This window comes from Mandrillus leucophaeus, unplaced genomic scaffold (assembly GCF_000951045.1).
Source record: "Mandrillus leucophaeus isolate KB7577 unplaced genomic scaffold, Mleu.le_1.0 Scaffold73, whole genome shotgun sequence".
In the NCBI taxonomy this organism is placed as follows: Eukaryota; Metazoa; Chordata; class Mammalia; order Primates; family Cercopithecidae; genus Mandrillus; species Mandrillus leucophaeus.
The window spans coordinates 2075300-2091690 of NW_012107919.1; the positions used below are offsets into that span (position 1 = coordinate 2075300).

Genomic DNA, 16391 nt, shown 5'->3' on the forward strand with positions numbered 1-16391 from the left:
TATACCCTACAGTTACGAAAGATGCAGACTCAAGCACAGTTAAATGAAGACCTTTAAAAAAGAAAAGAAAATCTACCATGATTCACATTACACACTAGGCAATTAATGTTAATTTGCTTACCGTTTGCATGGATTGGAATGGAGCTGCATTTACATTGATTCCACTGCTATGCAAAGGTTTGCTCGTCCCAGCCTGAAATACTTGAGGCTGAGACGCAGCAGGAAGGGATGATGATGCTGTAGTCTGGTCTGTATTTAATGAGATTGTTGCCTAAACACAAAGTGAATAGATGCACTTTAGAGGTAAACTAAACTTAGCCAAACAAAAAGTGAATAGATGTACTAAAGTGGTAAATTAATCTCAAACTTATGTGTATTAACAAACTCAAATATTTCATGAAAGCAAAGTAGGTCCAAAAAGAAGAAGAATGTTATTAATGGTAATGTACCTCTGTCCAATTCATGAGTAAGTGCCTCATCAAATGTATGTGGCCTGGTAACAGAACTTGCCTGAATCTGATCAATTGGTTCCTTCTGTGGTCGTTGCTCTGTAGCATGAGAAGGCTGGTACAAGGGCTGAGATGCTGTGTACCCCTCACTTGTGGATGATACCAAAGGAACCTAGACATAAGTAAAGAAATAAAAGCTTTTTCCTGCTTACAAAACTGTTAAAAAAACAAGTTACCTGTAAGACACATAAGGCTAAGAAAGGCTAAGAAACAGATACAACTGCTAAAAAAGGGAGAAATTAATACTATCATCTTTTTAAATCTGTATAAAACCTAAAAATTGCAAAAAACATATACATTTTTGAAGCTTGATGTTAAATAAACCCGTCTCGTTATAAAGACCCTCTACAAGTACTTCTAAGATGGAGAAATCTGCACTAAATTTTAGAATTATGTCTAAACTATGTCTTCTGAAATTCTCAGTTCTAAATTTAAAAAGTTTATTTCATTATAATACATTATTTAAAATGCAAGACTTAAGAAAAACTTAAAAAGTCATCAAGAGGAAAAATGAACCTAAACATAAAGGCTGACAGCTATCCACAACAATAAATTTGTTGAATTCCAACAGAAGACTTGGCCACTGATGAAATTCATACTTTCTTTCATAAGCTAAGAAAGAAACCAAGGAACCAATTAAAACAAAAGTGAAAAAATATTTTAAATTATTTTTTAAAAATAGAGATGGTGTCTCGCTACACTGCCCAGACTGGTCTTGAACTTCTGACCTCAAGTGATCCTCCCATCTCAGCCTCCTAAAGTACTAGGATTATATGCATGAGCCACCTCACCTGGCCCTGAAGAAAACAGTTTTATCACTCTTACCTGTGTAGCTTCTGGTTGTACAGGAACTTGATTAGGCTGAGCAAGTCTAGATTCAGAATGAACTGCAAAGGTGACCAAAATATTTTTGTCATACAAAATTAAAATTTTTAGAGAGACGCGTCTAAATACCTTTTATTTCACTATTAAAGGCTTTTGGCGGGGAGGGGGGGAGGGGCAGGATCTCGCTCTGTCACCCAGGCTAGAGTACAGGGATGTGATCTCAGCTCACTGTAACCTCTGCCTCCCAGGCTCAAGTGATCCTCCCACCTCAGCCTCCCAAGCAGCTGTGACTACAGGTGTGTGCCACCACACTCGGATAATTTTTGTATTTTTAGTAGAGACAGGGTTTCGCCATGTTGCCCAGGCTGGTCTCAAACTCCTAGGCTCAAGCAATCTGCCCGCCTCAGCCTCCCAAAGTGCTGGGATTACAGGGATGAACCACCATGCCCGGCAATTAAAGGTAAATTAAAGGCAATTAAAGGTAAACCATAAATAAACTTTTTAGCAATCATGAAAATAAATTGGGAAATGCAGATAAAATTTTAGCTTTCAAGTGAGCATTTTGGTTTACTGGCAGTGACAATTATTTAATAGTTTACTTTCACAATTGGTTTCATCTTGTTTTTTCCAAGAGTAAAGTAAAATGTTATAATAGAATGCACTAAAAAATAATCAGTGCCATGAGAAAAACTTTTAAAGCTGTACAATAAAGTAGCATTATTCATACTCCAGACCTCAGACAGACAGTATTCTATTTTTATCTTTTGTTTCTTCTGAAACAGGGTCTCACTGTGTTGCCCAGGCTGGAGTGCAGTGGCGCCATCATAGCTAACTGTAGTCTCAAACTCTGGGCACAAGAAATCCTCCCACCTTGGCTTCTTGAGTAGCTGGGACTACAGGTGCATGCCACCCTGCCGACCTAACTTTTTTTATTTGACTAATTTTTAATTTTTGCACAGGCAAGGTCTATGTTGCCCAGGCTGGTCTCAAACTCCTGGGCTCAAGTGATCCTTCCTCCTCAGCCTCCCAAAGTACTGAGATTACAGGCGTGAGCTACCATACCCAGCTCAATATATCTTAACCAACTTTCAATTAATTTCAAATGTTTCTAGAGAAAAGAAAATTTAAAATATGTACTTTTTGGCCAGGCACAGTGGCTCACGCTTGTAATCCCAGCACTTCAGGAGGTCAAGGCAGGTAGATCACGAGGTCAAGAGTTTGAGACCATCCTGGCCAACATGGTGAAACCCTGTCCCTACTAAAATACAAAAATTAACGAGGCACCTGTACTTCCAGCTACTTGGAAGGCTGAGGCAGGAAAATCGCTCGAACCCAGGAGGCGGGGGTTGCAGTAAGCCAAGTCAAGAACACGCCACTGCACTCCAGCCTGGTGACAGAGCGAGACTCCATCTCTAAATAAATAATATATACTTTTTAAGAGCCTATATTCAACTCAGCATGCATCTTAACAATTCCCATCATTCTCCCACCTCCCTTCCCAACAATGATTAAACAGATAATCAAAATGACGATCTTCGGTTAGTCATTAAGAAAGCACCCATTTTCACTGGAGAGTCTAATGGACTCAGCATTATGTAAATATCTAAATGGCCTTACAGGTTTTATCAGTGCTACCTATACTGACTTTCACACAATTTCCCAGCTGAGAAAACGACTTATTATCTTCCTTTGGTAGAGCTCAGAAAATGAACACTAAAAAAACCATGACTGCTCTCTTGTAGGTGTCACCTTTGATTTGTTTTCTAACTCTTGGTAGAAATGTGACAGAGATATGAGCTCCCTTTACTTCAGAAAAATCCTAACTACCTTACACCAAATTAAGTGTCATTAAACATACTTTTACTCAGCAACTTCTTTTATGATATTTAAGATCATGCAACATTAAATAGGTTATTTTACTTGGTTCCACTTTTGTGCAACTAACACTGATGTGTTCTGGGAAAAACCAGGATGACTTACAATCACTAATAGTCCTGCAGAGAAGGTCCACTTAACCCAATGGAAGGCACCAACTCTATTTAGTGCTACTACTTCAAATAATGGTGTAAGTCCAGAAAGAGTCTGAAACTATCTTGTGGTTTCTCTCTTCCCTTTGCCTCTTACCCACTTCATTGCTGTGTATTTTTTTTAAGGTAATAAAATCCAGAAATTCTCCTAGAAAGCTATAAGCATTCAAAGAAAGACATCTCTATTATTTTTACTCCTAAATTTGGAAATTTTAAAAGCCAAGCAAAATTTCACTTGTTAAAGTTACAAAAACAGGCAAAACTGGTCTATTATAGTTACAAGTACGGAAGTAATTGCTATCGCTAGGGGCGAGGATAACTAGTGATTGAAAGGAAACACAATGTAGGTTTCTGGGGTACTGGTAATGTTTCATTTCTTAATCTAGGTGCAGGTGTTTTCAGTTTATAAAAACTCATTAAACTTGCATATATTTTTCTATGTCTACATGGCAATAAAAAGTTTAAAAATAAACAATTATGGAACTACATTTTTAATTCAAATTATAGGAACGATAACATTCTTTTTATCAAATTAAAAGACCTAAGTCAAAATTAAAGTCATTAAAATAAAATTAATTTTCACAAACTTTATAAAACCTGAAAAGTACTGGCCTTATACTTCTCTCACATAAAAATGTACCACTACTAACCTGGAGGGCAAACCAACTGGGGCATGTCCATGTTTTGCGTTGGATTCATAGGCTGTGCAGATACAATGGCAGGATCGAGTGTCTGGTTTTCAAAATCCAGCATTGAATCCTACAGGTTAAGTTAGGATAGAATAAAGTCAAATAATATAAACATTTAAAGTTTCTGTTACAGTGTTTGACTAAAATGAACATACCTGTATGAAATTATAGGGACCCTGCATTTGTGCCATAAGATCTTGTACTCGCTGTCTTCTCACAAGGGGATCTGCCTGAGCCACTGGAGTCAACGAGTGGGGCTCTGGTACTGAAGGGGATGCAGCCTGAGGTTGCTGCTGGAGTGAATTTACCACCTAAGGTAGAAAAAACAGGATGAGAAACAACAGGAGAGCAAAAAAGCTCCACTCACTACCATCATGATGTGTCCCCCAAACTACATATACCATCTAATACTATAAACAGAACAGGCTTTAATGCAGTTACACAAATGGACTACATTTATGCCAAATTTAACATTCTGAAAAATATCGTCACTTCTACAGTGTTTCAGTTCCATAGGACCACTATGTAGCATTTCAGGTTGGTTGACTGATTGATTGATTAATTTTTATTTTTGAGATGGAATCTAGCTCTGTAGCCCAGGCTGGAGAGCAGTGGCAGGATCTCGGCTCACTGTAGCCTCTATCTCCCAGGTTTCAAGCAATTTTCCTGCCTCAGCCTCTCAAGTAGCTGGGATTACAGGCACCCACCACCACGCCCAGCTAATTTTTGTATTTTTAGTAGAGACAGGGTTTCACACCATGTTGGCCAGGCTGGTCTCCAACTCTTGGCCTCATGTGATCCACCTGCCTCAGCCCCACAAAGTGCTGGGATTACAGGCATGAGCCACCATGCCCGGCCAGGAGAATGGTCTTGATAGAAGAATAACATATTAAAAAGAAAAGCGTATTACCCTCAGCTTACAGCTATTTTCCTGCACTTTGGGGGTGTAAAGAAAGACATCTAAAAGAGGATCAAAAGGAAGGCCAGGACCCATTGGTAAGGTTTTTTTGGACTGTATCTTACAGGTAACAAGACATCACTGAGAGCCTCAAGTACAAGTAACTTAAAGCTAACTTTTCCAATAAAATTAAGTTGTGACAATGAATAGGATGGTCCAGAGGCAGTCAGAGAGGAGTACTATGAAGAGAGTCACTGAACTAGACATGAGGACCCAAAAAAAAATCATCGTATCAGTTGAGAGACAGCATTAGAAAACACTAGAGGAAGTCTACAGCCTGGTGACCAAACAGCATTAGGGTAAAGGAGTACAAGATGATACCCCAAAACACAGATCAGTGTAGGAGCTCTGATTTTTACAAAGCAACCTAATTTCAGTAAGAGACAAATCATGGTAACACATTAATCCACATATAACTTTGTATAAAATAATTTTTTTACATTGGTTCAGCAAAACAGTGATCCTATTAAACATCCACAGGGATAAACATTCATTTTTTCGAAGTAACAGTCTGGTGTAATGAGTTTGTTATTATAATAAATGTACTAATAATGCAAAAAACAATCTTAATTTGTTCTCAGTAGAGATAAAAATTACTAAGTGAAGACAAAGACAACAACCTTGCAATACAGAGAACTCTTACCTCAACCGTTTCAACTGTCCACTCATCTACCTGCTCCTTTTCACCACTGGTGAACTGTGTTTCTGCCATGAACTGTCTATTTACATACTGCAAAGCAAAGTAAATGTTTGAGACATTTGTTTGAAAGGCAGCAAAGTAAAGGCAGCATTAAATTAAAATCATACCTCTGTTGATTCAACTTCACTTTGCTCAGTGTACTCTTCTGCTGGCTCAGGTTCTAAGAGGTTAAAAAATGGTGCAAAACAAAAGGATTTTTAGGTCAGTAATACTACCCTACTCTGCGTGATATTGGTAGATAACATGTCATCATACATTTGTCCAAACCCAGAGAATTACAACACTAAGAGTAAACCCAAATGTAAACTATGGACTTTGGGTGATAATAATGTGTCAATGTGGGTTTATCAATTGTTAACAAATGTACCACTCTGGTCAGGTGGATGCTGACAATGAGGGAGGCTGTGCATCAGTGAGGGTAGGAAGTAAATGGGAAATGGCTACACCTTCTGTTCAGTTTTGCTGTGAGCCTAAAACTGCTCTAAAAAATAAAGTCGGCTGGGCACAGTGGCTCATGCCTATAATCCCAGCACTTTGGAAGACCAAGATGGGTGCACACCTGAGGTCAAGAGTTCGAGACCAACCTGGCCAATCTGGTGAAACCCCATCTCTACTAAAAAATTGGCCAGGCATGGTACTGGACGCCTGTAATCCCAGTTACTCAGGAGGCTGAGGCAGGAGAATCGCTTGAACCCGGGAGGCGGAGGCTGCAGTGAGCCGAGATCAGGCCATTGCGCTCCAGCCTGGGAAACAAGAACAAAACTCCATCTCAAAAAATAAATAAATAAATATAAATAAAGTCTATTTTTAGAAATGATACCATAAAGTACAATAAATCTTTTTTAAAGTTAAGAATTCAACTAGGCCAGGCGCGGTGGCTCACGCCAGTAATCCCAGCACTTTGGGAGGCCGGGACAGGGGGATCACCTGAGGTCAGGAGCTTGAGACTAGCCTGGCCAACGTGGTGAAACCCCATCTCTACTAAAAATACAAAAATTAGCCAGACGTGGTGGTGTGTGCCTGTAATACCAGTTACTGGGAAGGCTGAGGCACGAGAATCACTTGAACCCGGGAGGCAGAGGTTGCAGCAAGCTGAGATAGCGCCACTACACTCCGGCCTGGGTGATAGAGTGAGACTCAGTGCCCAAAAAAAGAATTTAACTTAAGGCCAGGTATGGTGGCTCATGCCTATAATCTCAGGACTTTGGGAGGCCAACGCAGGCGGATCACTTGAGGTCAGGAGCTCGAGACCAGCCTGGCCGATATGGTCAAACCCTACCTCTACTAAAGATATAAATGATCAGCCAAGCGTGGTGTTGTACACCTGTAATCCCAGCTACTCGAGAGGCTAAGGCAGGAGAATTGCTTGACCCTTGGAAGTAGAAACTGCAGTAAGCCAAGATCATGCCACTACACTCCAGCCTGGGCAACAGAGCTAGACTCTGACTCAAAAAAAAAACAAGGCTGGGCGCAGTGGCTCACGCCTTTAATCTCAGCACTTTGGGAGGCCAAGGCGGGTGGATACCTGAGGTCAGGAGTTCGACATCAGCCTGACTAACATGGTGAAACCCCATCTCTACTGAAAATACAAAAATTAGCCTGGCGTGGTGGTGTGCGCCTGTAGTCCCTGCTACTCAGGAGCCTGAGGCAGGATAATCGCTTGAACCCGGGAGGCAAGAGGTTGCAGTGAGCCAGGATCACGCCACTGCACTCCAGCCTGGGTGACAGACAGAGACTGTCTCAAAAAAAAAAAAAAATCAACTTAAATTCCAAACAAAGTAAATAGTTCACCATCACATAATCTAAATTTACTTACAAACTTATTTATAAATTAACAGTGTTTTATATTTTAGAAAGTTTTCTTTACCATTTATTCCAGAATTAATTACTTTAGGTTCAACAGTAGCTATTTCAGATCATGTATAATGCAAATAAAGAGCTACTATATTAAAAGCCCTCTTTCTTCTCATAAGTAATAGTATAAAGCAGCATACAGATTAAAAATCTTACTTAGTAAAGTTGTAAGAGGGGGAAAAAGATTGCCTTATATTAATCTCCAACTATTAATCCTACCAATGTACAATCTTCCCTTCTAGTTTCAACCTACTAGCTACCCGTTACCAAGTGCTTACCGTGTGCCAGGCACTATATACACACTTGACATATTTTCTTTTTGAGACGGAGTCTTGCTCTATCACCCAGGCTGGAGTGCAGTGGCAAGATCGTGGCTCACTGCAAGCTCCACCTCCTGGGTTCACGCCATTCTCCTGCCTCAGCCTCCCGAGTAGCTGGGACTACAGGCGCCCGCCACCACGCCCGGAGAATTTTTTGTATTTTTAGTAGAGACGGTGTTTCACCATGTTAGCCAGGATGGTCTCGATCTCCTGACCTCGTGATCCGCCCGCCTCGGCCTCCCAAAGTGCTGGGATTACAGGCATGAGCCAACGCGCCCGGCCTTGACATATTTTCTAAATAGGGAATCTGAGGTACAAGAGTTTTACTAACTTGCCCAAAGTTACAAAGCTAGTAAATGTTGAAGCCAAGATTTAAATTCAGGCACTCTGATTCTAGCAAAATTTATACTCCGAGGTTTCCTTGTATTCAGAATTTCACTCATCAATGTAAGAGTTACCATAAAAGTATTCACAGTTCGGTGTCTAGCTATATAATTAGTGTTGTGTCCCATGATAAAATTAACTGGAAAAGACTCCTTGCCTTGGAGGAATTTATAGTTCAAGATTATGGAGTTATAATCTCCCCATGATTAAAACAAAACAAAAGCAACTCATACTATTCATCCAATGCACTGGCATGGTAAACAGCAAATCTGGGCATTTCAGACAGAAACCTATTTGAAAATCCTTGTTAACAGCTGGCCCTCACCCATACTGCTGCCCATCAATACTACTGCAAAAGAACTATCAGTTTGTAATAGTGATCAAGACTAGTAAGACAAATGACTGATAATGAATACTGGTAGGAATTACTCAATAATCTCTCTTAACAGTTTGTCATGCTTAAAGTCTCTTTAAAAATAAAATCTAGTGTACATATATGAAAACTAAGTACGTATATAAACTTGTAGCAAAATCAAATAAAACCAGAACCCTAAACTAAAGTTCATATCCACCTAATACTCACCAGCTTCAGGTACTTGGTCTTCAACTGCAGGTGCTGAGGCTGCCTCTTCTTCCTCACACAACCCATTCTGGTGGTTGTGGGTGCTGTCAAAGTAGTTTGACTGAAAAACACGCTCAACAATTTCCTTCAGAACTTTATCTAAGAAAAAGAGCATGAATTATAATGTAAGACTTATCTGAGGATGCCTGGCTTGAAGAAGATCCAACATTCTATAAAGTATTGTGATTAAAAAACAACCATTACTAAAACACATATACACATAAAAAGATTACATTTCACCAAGAACAGAAATGTAATACAGAATGATAGGGAACAAGAAGAATGTACTTATATTAAACTTTACGGGGTTTTTTGTTTGTTTTTGAGATACAGTCTTGCTCTGAAACCCAGGTTGGAGTGCAGTGGCGTTATCTCAGCTCACTGCAACCTCTGCCTCCCAGATTCATGCAATTCTTGTTCCTCAGCCTGCCAAGTAGCTGAGATTACAGGTGCGTACCACCATGTTCAGCCAATTTTTGTATTTTTAGTAGAGGCGGGGTTTCACCATGTTGCCCTGTGAAGGTCTGACCTCAGGTGATCTGCCCACCTCGGCTTCCCAAATGGCTGGGATTAACAGGCATGAGCCACCGTGCCCGGCCTGAACTTTATGTATTTTAAGTAAATTAGTCAGGGGGAAAAAGATGACATTTAACATTTATTCATTCAAAAAGTATTTATTCAGCACCTACTACATATTAGGCAATATGCTAGGCACTAGGAAAACAAAAAGGTATGTAAAGACACAGTATCTCCCCTCAATAAGCTTATGGTCTAACAGAGGTGGTATCAAATACAACTACAAAAAACTTACATCTGTGAAAAGTACTACACAGAAGTACAATGGATTGGACCCAATCAGAGTGAGGCCACAAAAGGCTTTCCTAGGTAAGTGCTACAAGAGTTGAAATCTAGAAGAGTAGAGGGGTGGAAGTGTTTCAAGATGGAGGAAAGAGCATTACAAAGTCCTATACAAAGGATGTCAAATGCAAGAAAAGGAAAGGAAGCCACTATGGGTAAAATACAGGGAACAAAGAAAAAGCATAGGGAAAGATGTGGCTGCAGAAACTGGTAAAAAACAGACCATGAATGTCCTTGAAGTTAAGGACAAACTTATATAAATAAAACTGAGATGAAGCCACTAAAGATTTTAAAGAGGCAGAGGGGTGGACTCAGTTAAGCAACTGCATCAGACAAGAGAAAGGCATAAAAGTAGAAGAGAAAGAAGTAGACAATCGAAAGATATTTAAAAACAAAAACTATCAGAATTTGGTGTACCAAGATATTTAAAAACAGTGCAGGGCAGAGGGGGAGATGTATAAAGAGTTATTACTTTCAATTTCCTTGGCTTGTATATTATTAATAGTTATACAGTAGGGCCACTCCCTGATAGGTCACTGTAAAGAAAAATAAAATTTTGAGGACTATACTGTATCAAAAGCTTTGGGAAATTAATCCTAATAAACTACCAACAACTCTTTAGATAATGAACGCTTCATATGTTTTCCTTATTTCACTTCAGCAGCTCCTGGCTCAAAACTGTTTTCAAGAAGTTATAGATACAAATCAAATGTACATAAAAACACTAATTTGGGTATATTAGTACCTTTCCATTATAAAGATTAGTACCTTTCCATTGTAAAGATGTCACATTCCTATGATGTGGGAATAAGATTAGGTAGAAAATAACCCCAAAACAAGCTATAAGCTTAAAGGTTTAATAATACCTTTGTTACTCAGCAATGCTCATGAAAATTTGATGAAGCTTGACCTAAAACTACTTTTTTAAGCTAACAAGCTTATACATATAGAACTTGCAGAACTAAAAGCAAAAAGGTAAACACATATTTTACAAAGAAATACAGACCAGAGTAAAAGTTAACGAACCAAGAAAATTATTTCTTAAATGAAGAAAGGACAGACAAGGACTGGTACCCTTAAAGCAAATATACTCTTCTAAATTTTGCCAATTAAAGCTCATACCATTTTGGTGACTAAAGCTTATAATTCAATCTGATTTCTTTTCAACCTACAGCTAAAAATGCATAAATACAGATGCTTTCATTTTATGTTCAAAAATCTACCTTCCTAATTCAACCTTACAAATCGCAAAGATAAGAATCTATTCCCTGGTTTCACAAAAGGCTAAAACGTAAATTCCTAGTTTACTGAAGGAGTGAAACATGAATGTCCGTTTTTTAAAAAATCAGTTCACAGTTGCATGTTTGAGAATAAGGAGCTCACACAGAAAACTAGACCAAGTATCAGAATATTTTAAATACAGAAAAAAACTAACATCCTCAAATTAGCAGATGTCTAAGACAAACTAAAGAAAAACTAAGGCAATAACCATGAGCAGAATGTATGAAATGCAATAATTGTTTCATGAAACTTCAGCCATAAAACAAACAGTCCCCATCTATTACTAAAAGCTGTGGAAACTCAATCTGATGTTAATCTGTCTACCTCAAACATAATTAAGTTACATACAAGACCACGTGAAGTTAGGATTATCATACTCCCAGTTTCAGTTGTTTGTTGCTTGTGTTCTGATTTCCACATTACAGATTAAACATATAAAGAAACAAAAAAGAAACCAAGCAGTAAATAGCAGATGAATGTTATATATACACTTCTAAATTTTATTCAATTAATATTAACTTTAAATAGGAAAACTAGCTGGGCGCAGTGGCTCACACCTGTAATCCCAGCACTTTGGGAGGCCCAGGCAGGTGAATCATTTACGGTAAGGAGTTCGAGACCAGTCTAACCAACATGGCGAAACCCTGTCTCTACTAAAAATACAAAAATTAGCCAGGCGTGGTGGCGCATGTCTATAATCCCAGCTACTTGGGAGGCTGAGGTGATAGAATCACTTGAACCCGGTAGGCGGAGGTTGCAGTGAGCTGAAAGCACGCCACTGCACTCCAGCCTGGGCAACAGAGCAAGACTCTGTCTCAAAAAAAAAAAAAAAAAAAAAACAAAAACTAATTTTTTTTCTCCCAAGTGAACTATAAACATAGGAAAATTAATTTTTAAAGATTCCTAGTTATAAAATCAAAGTTATCAGTGATACTCACAGGTGGTTCCACATACAGGTTTTTCCTTCCCTTCCAGCAGGTCCCACAGGTGAATGGAGGCATGTTCATACTGTTCATTCAACCTTTTAATAGTAAATAGCTAATTAATAACCTTTCAGTTGTCAACTTAAATACTCAGAAGTTTCTATTATCAAATACCACTAATACCTCAAGCTCATGTCCCGTTCAGGGTCTACTAGCTTATAGAATTCATCCAACAATGACAGCTCCTCTTCGGACAATATTGGCACTCCATTCAAACCTTGTTTCAGGTCAGTCCGCACTTCATCATCTCCCAATTTGTCCAAAACATATTGTAGCTCAAGTACAGTTTTTAAACGTTTCTGTTCAGCTTCTTCTCTCATAAGCTGCTCCCGACGTGCTGTCTTCTTTATTGTTTTCTGAATCTGCAAAACGATATCAATGTAAAACACCAAAATGAGTTCTATAAAACTTAGTTCAATCCATTTCAGGTTCAGCTTAAATAAGGCATATTTTACTCAATGAGTGAGATATGACCCCAGTACACAAAAGGATGATTCCTGACTTACAAATACAGTTTTAAACATAATCTATTTTAAGCAATTGTTAAAAATTCAGAACAGCTCTTTCCCTAGAAGGTATTAACTATTACTGATGAAACAATGTGTTTGGGGCTTCTTTCAAAATAATCTAGAGGGCAAAAGGAGCAAGGAAATGAATGTGGATTTATGTGAAATACAACTGACCATGAGATGATAAATAAACAAGTTCGGTACAGGTACAAAGAGTTTCATTGTACTGTTTTCTTTAGTTAGGTATATATGTCTGAAGTTTTTCATTATGCATATAAAAGGTAAAAATTTTATGAAGTTAGAAATTATACAGAAATTTAAAGGCCTAGGCCAATTAAAAAAGAAACCCAACCACAGCAACAATAAAAATCTTACCTTAATCTAGCTCCTCTATGGACAAATAACCCAAAGTTCTAACTCTGAGTATCTACTAATGACTCACAAGGAAATGCCAAAAACCCACAAGTGCCCCTTTGCCCCCAAATAATCCGCTGCCAGTCTCAGAAAGACATTCCATTCTATTGAAAAGAGTGCCTAATTTTTTTTATGAATAAGATGATGCTGGTGGAGAAAAACAGCTAAAGCTAAGTCTGAATGTATTTTCCCTACATTCCTTTTTTTCTTCCCTAGAAAGGCTGAAAGGAAAACATCAGCCAAACTCAATTATTTCTCTCCCTCTCTCGTGCATCTAACATCAGGCTGGGGACAGAGGAAGGCCAGTCTTTTCAAGAGGAATGGTAATGTTTTCCTTTCCACTTTTTCTCCTTTCTCAAGCCTCACTAGGATGAACCAAGACACAGAAAACCAAAATGGGGACATATGAAACCTATATTAAAGGGAAAAATGGGGAAGGACACCTGGGAGGAATGATGAAGGCTGCAATAACAAGACAAATCTATAATGGCAACAAAGCGTGCAGAATAAATATCTTAGCAATAAATGGCAAGTGACAGCTACAGTGAGCTGAGATCATGCTACTGCTTCAGCCTGGGTGAAACAGTGAGACTGTCTCTCAAAAAAAAAAAGTATTCTTTTTTAAAAAATAATTTAATAAAAATTTTTTGAGGCAAGGTCTATGTTTCCAAGGCAGTCTTGGGTCTTGAACTCCTGGCCTCAAGCAATCCTCTCACCTCAGCCTCCTAAAATACTAGTATTACAGGTATGAGCCACCATGACCAGCCAGGAAGGTGTTTTTTGTTTTGTTTTTGAGATGGAGTCTCACTCTTGCCCAGGAGTGCAGTGGCACAATCTTGGATCACTGACACATCAACCTCCTGAGTTCAAGCAATTCTCCTGCCTCAGCCTCCTGGGATTACAGGTGTGTGTTCCCTCGCCCGGCTAATTTTTGTATTTTTAGCAGAGACAGGGTTTCACTACGTTGGCCAGGCTAGTCTTCAACTCCTAACCTCAGGTGATCCATCCGTGGGGTTACAGGCGTAAGCAACCACACCCTGCGCAGGAAGGTCTTTATAGGTAGGTGGAGGCAGGAAACATAGGAAGACAGGCAGGAATGTGAAAGGAAGTTAACAAAGCAAAAGAAGTTAAGAAAGCTATTCTGTATGAAATGAACAGTTCAAGAAGGAAAAAGGCGAAAAGGTAGGCTGGAGCCAGGCTAAAGAAGTTCTTGAATGCTGAACAAAAAGCATGTTTAATAATTGTGGAAAGTATACCAAAGGATCAAAGATAAATAAAAGCTCTGCTAACGAAGTCAAAGCTCAGAGAAAAGTCCTGAAAATACCAAAGTGTTACAAGAGGAGCAAAAAAGGATACAGGTATTTTCATTACACAGTGATAGTAACTTCCAAAATAGATGTTACATTAAACTGCATAGCAATCCTGCTTCTATTTTAAAAAAGAAAAAGAAATTGGGCAGGGTTCATCAAGCTAAGTGGAATAAATCTCTCCTTTGGTGCTATGGTCTGAATGCACCCCCAAAAATTCAAGTGTTGGAAACTTAACCCTCCCAATGCAATAGTGTTGGGAGGCTGGGCCTTTTGGGAGCTATTTAGAATGAATTACTACTACTATAAAAAGAGCTTGCAGGAGTATGATCACTCTCTCTTGCCCTTAAGCCCTCTACCATGTGAGGACACAGTAATGCAGCAAGATGCTGGTACCTTGATCTTGGACTTCCCAGCATCCAGAAGTGTGAGAAACAAATTTATGTTCTTTATATAAATTATCCAGTCTCAGGCATTCCATTATAGTAACACAAAGTTGACTAAGACACTACGTACAAAATTAAATTACTTTTTTTGTTTCCAGGCAAAGATTTTCCTTCCCTGATCAGATATAATAAGTAATTCTAAGATTAAGTACTTGAAGCTAGGAACATTGGCTCACGCCTGTAATCCCAACACTTTGGGAGGCTGAGGCAGGCCAATCACCTGAGGGGTCAGGAGTTTGAGACAAGCCTGGCTGACGTGGCGAAACCCCGTCCCTACTAAAAATTTAAAAATTAGACGGGCATGGTGGTGCTCGAGGTCTGTAGTCCCAGTTACTCGGGAGGCGGAGGTTGCAGCAAGCTAAGATAGCGGCACTGCACTCCAGCCTGGTCAACAGAGCAACGCTCTATCTCAAAACAAAACAAACAAACAAACAAAGGATTAAGTGCTTGAAATATATTAGTTATGCATCAAATACTGTTCTAAGCACAACCCTATGAGGTAGGTACAATTATTATCACCATTTTACAGATTAGAAAACCAAGGCACTGATGGCCTCTGCCCATCAGCCCCCTTTCTATCCTATTGGATCTGTTACTCTGGAAAACCTTGACTAATACAAGAACAGTGAAATTAAGTAACTCATCCATGGTCATACTACTAAGTCAAGTCACAAAATTAGGATTCAACTGGGCAGTCTGCTTCTAGAATCACATCTCTTTATCCCTACACTGCATTGTCTCATATAATAAACTGGGTTTTTTTTTGTTTCAGCAAATTAGAGGAAACTTTATATAGTCACATATTACTTAACAAGGATACATTCTGAGAAATATGTCAGTAGGGAATTTCATCATTGTGCAAACATGGAGTGTACTTAGACAACCTAGATAGTACAATCCACTACACACCTAGGCTATATGGTTTAGCATATTAGCTCCTAGACTACAAATGTGTACAGCATGTTACTGTACTGACTACTGTAGGCAACTGTAACACAGTAGTAACTATTTGTATATCTAAACATACAATAGGTACAATAAAAATACAGTATTATAATGTTACGGGACCACCATCATATATGTGGTCCACAGTTGACTGAAACATCATTATGGAGTATATGCCTGTATTTCGATGTTATTAGCCTTCTCCAAAGAAGATGACACTTATTCAGATGGCTTAATTTTCTGGCCTCAACAAATTATCTGACTTTGCTTGCATTTAACTTTTGTCCTTATTCCCAAAGGTTTTTGTTTTGGATCGAGTGCTGATATAGGAGCACATCAGTTTGCCATACCCCTTAAGGTTCCTAAAGCAGAGAATAATTACCAATTATATAAATGAGCCTCTTTATTTTCTGACTGTTAAATTGTGAGTCATTAGACATAAGGAACATGATAAATAAAAAACATTTCTTTATTTATGTCTAACGACTATCTTATTTATATGTATTTGCAGAGCTAACATGTTAAACCAATGAGACCTTTAGCATTAGTTACAACACGTTTGTCAAATCTCAAACTCGGTCCTTTTAAAATTTTTTTTTAATTTAATGGTTTTTTTTTTAGAGATGGGGTTTTATCACGTTGCCCAGGCTGAAGTGCAGTGGCTATTCACAGGAGTGATCATATGCACAGCGGCCGTGAACTCCTGGCCTCAACCTATTGAGGAGCTAGGGCTACAAACATATGCCACCGCCCTCAGTTT

The 16391-nt window shown here is 38.8% G+C and overlaps 1 protein-coding gene across 2 annotated transcripts in view; it reads right to left on the reverse strand.

The window, feature by feature from the left end:
• The window catches only part of CAPRIN1 (cell cycle associated protein 1), a 53094-nt gene that overhangs the window by 11284 nt on the left and 25419 nt on the right, over positions 1-16391 (reverse strand). For both annotated transcript variants that reach the window (XM_011965545.1, XM_011965546.1), the window contains exons 4-13: positions 12134-12372; positions 11966-12048; positions 8850-8987; positions 5816-5868; positions 5652-5738; positions 4206-4361; positions 4012-4120; positions 1335-1396; positions 511-621; positions 122-271 (exon numbers count right to left, since the gene is read on the reverse strand). In XM_011965545.1, coding sequence (XP_011820935.1) covers positions 122-271; positions 511-621; positions 1335-1396; positions 4012-4120; positions 4206-4361; positions 5652-5738; positions 5816-5868; positions 8850-8987; positions 11966-12048; positions 12134-12372 — 1188 coding nt within the window. The remainder of the gene's footprint in view (positions 1-121; positions 272-510; positions 622-1334; positions 1397-4011; positions 4121-4205; positions 4362-5651; positions 5739-5815; positions 5869-8849; positions 8988-11965; positions 12049-12133; positions 12373-16391) is intronic.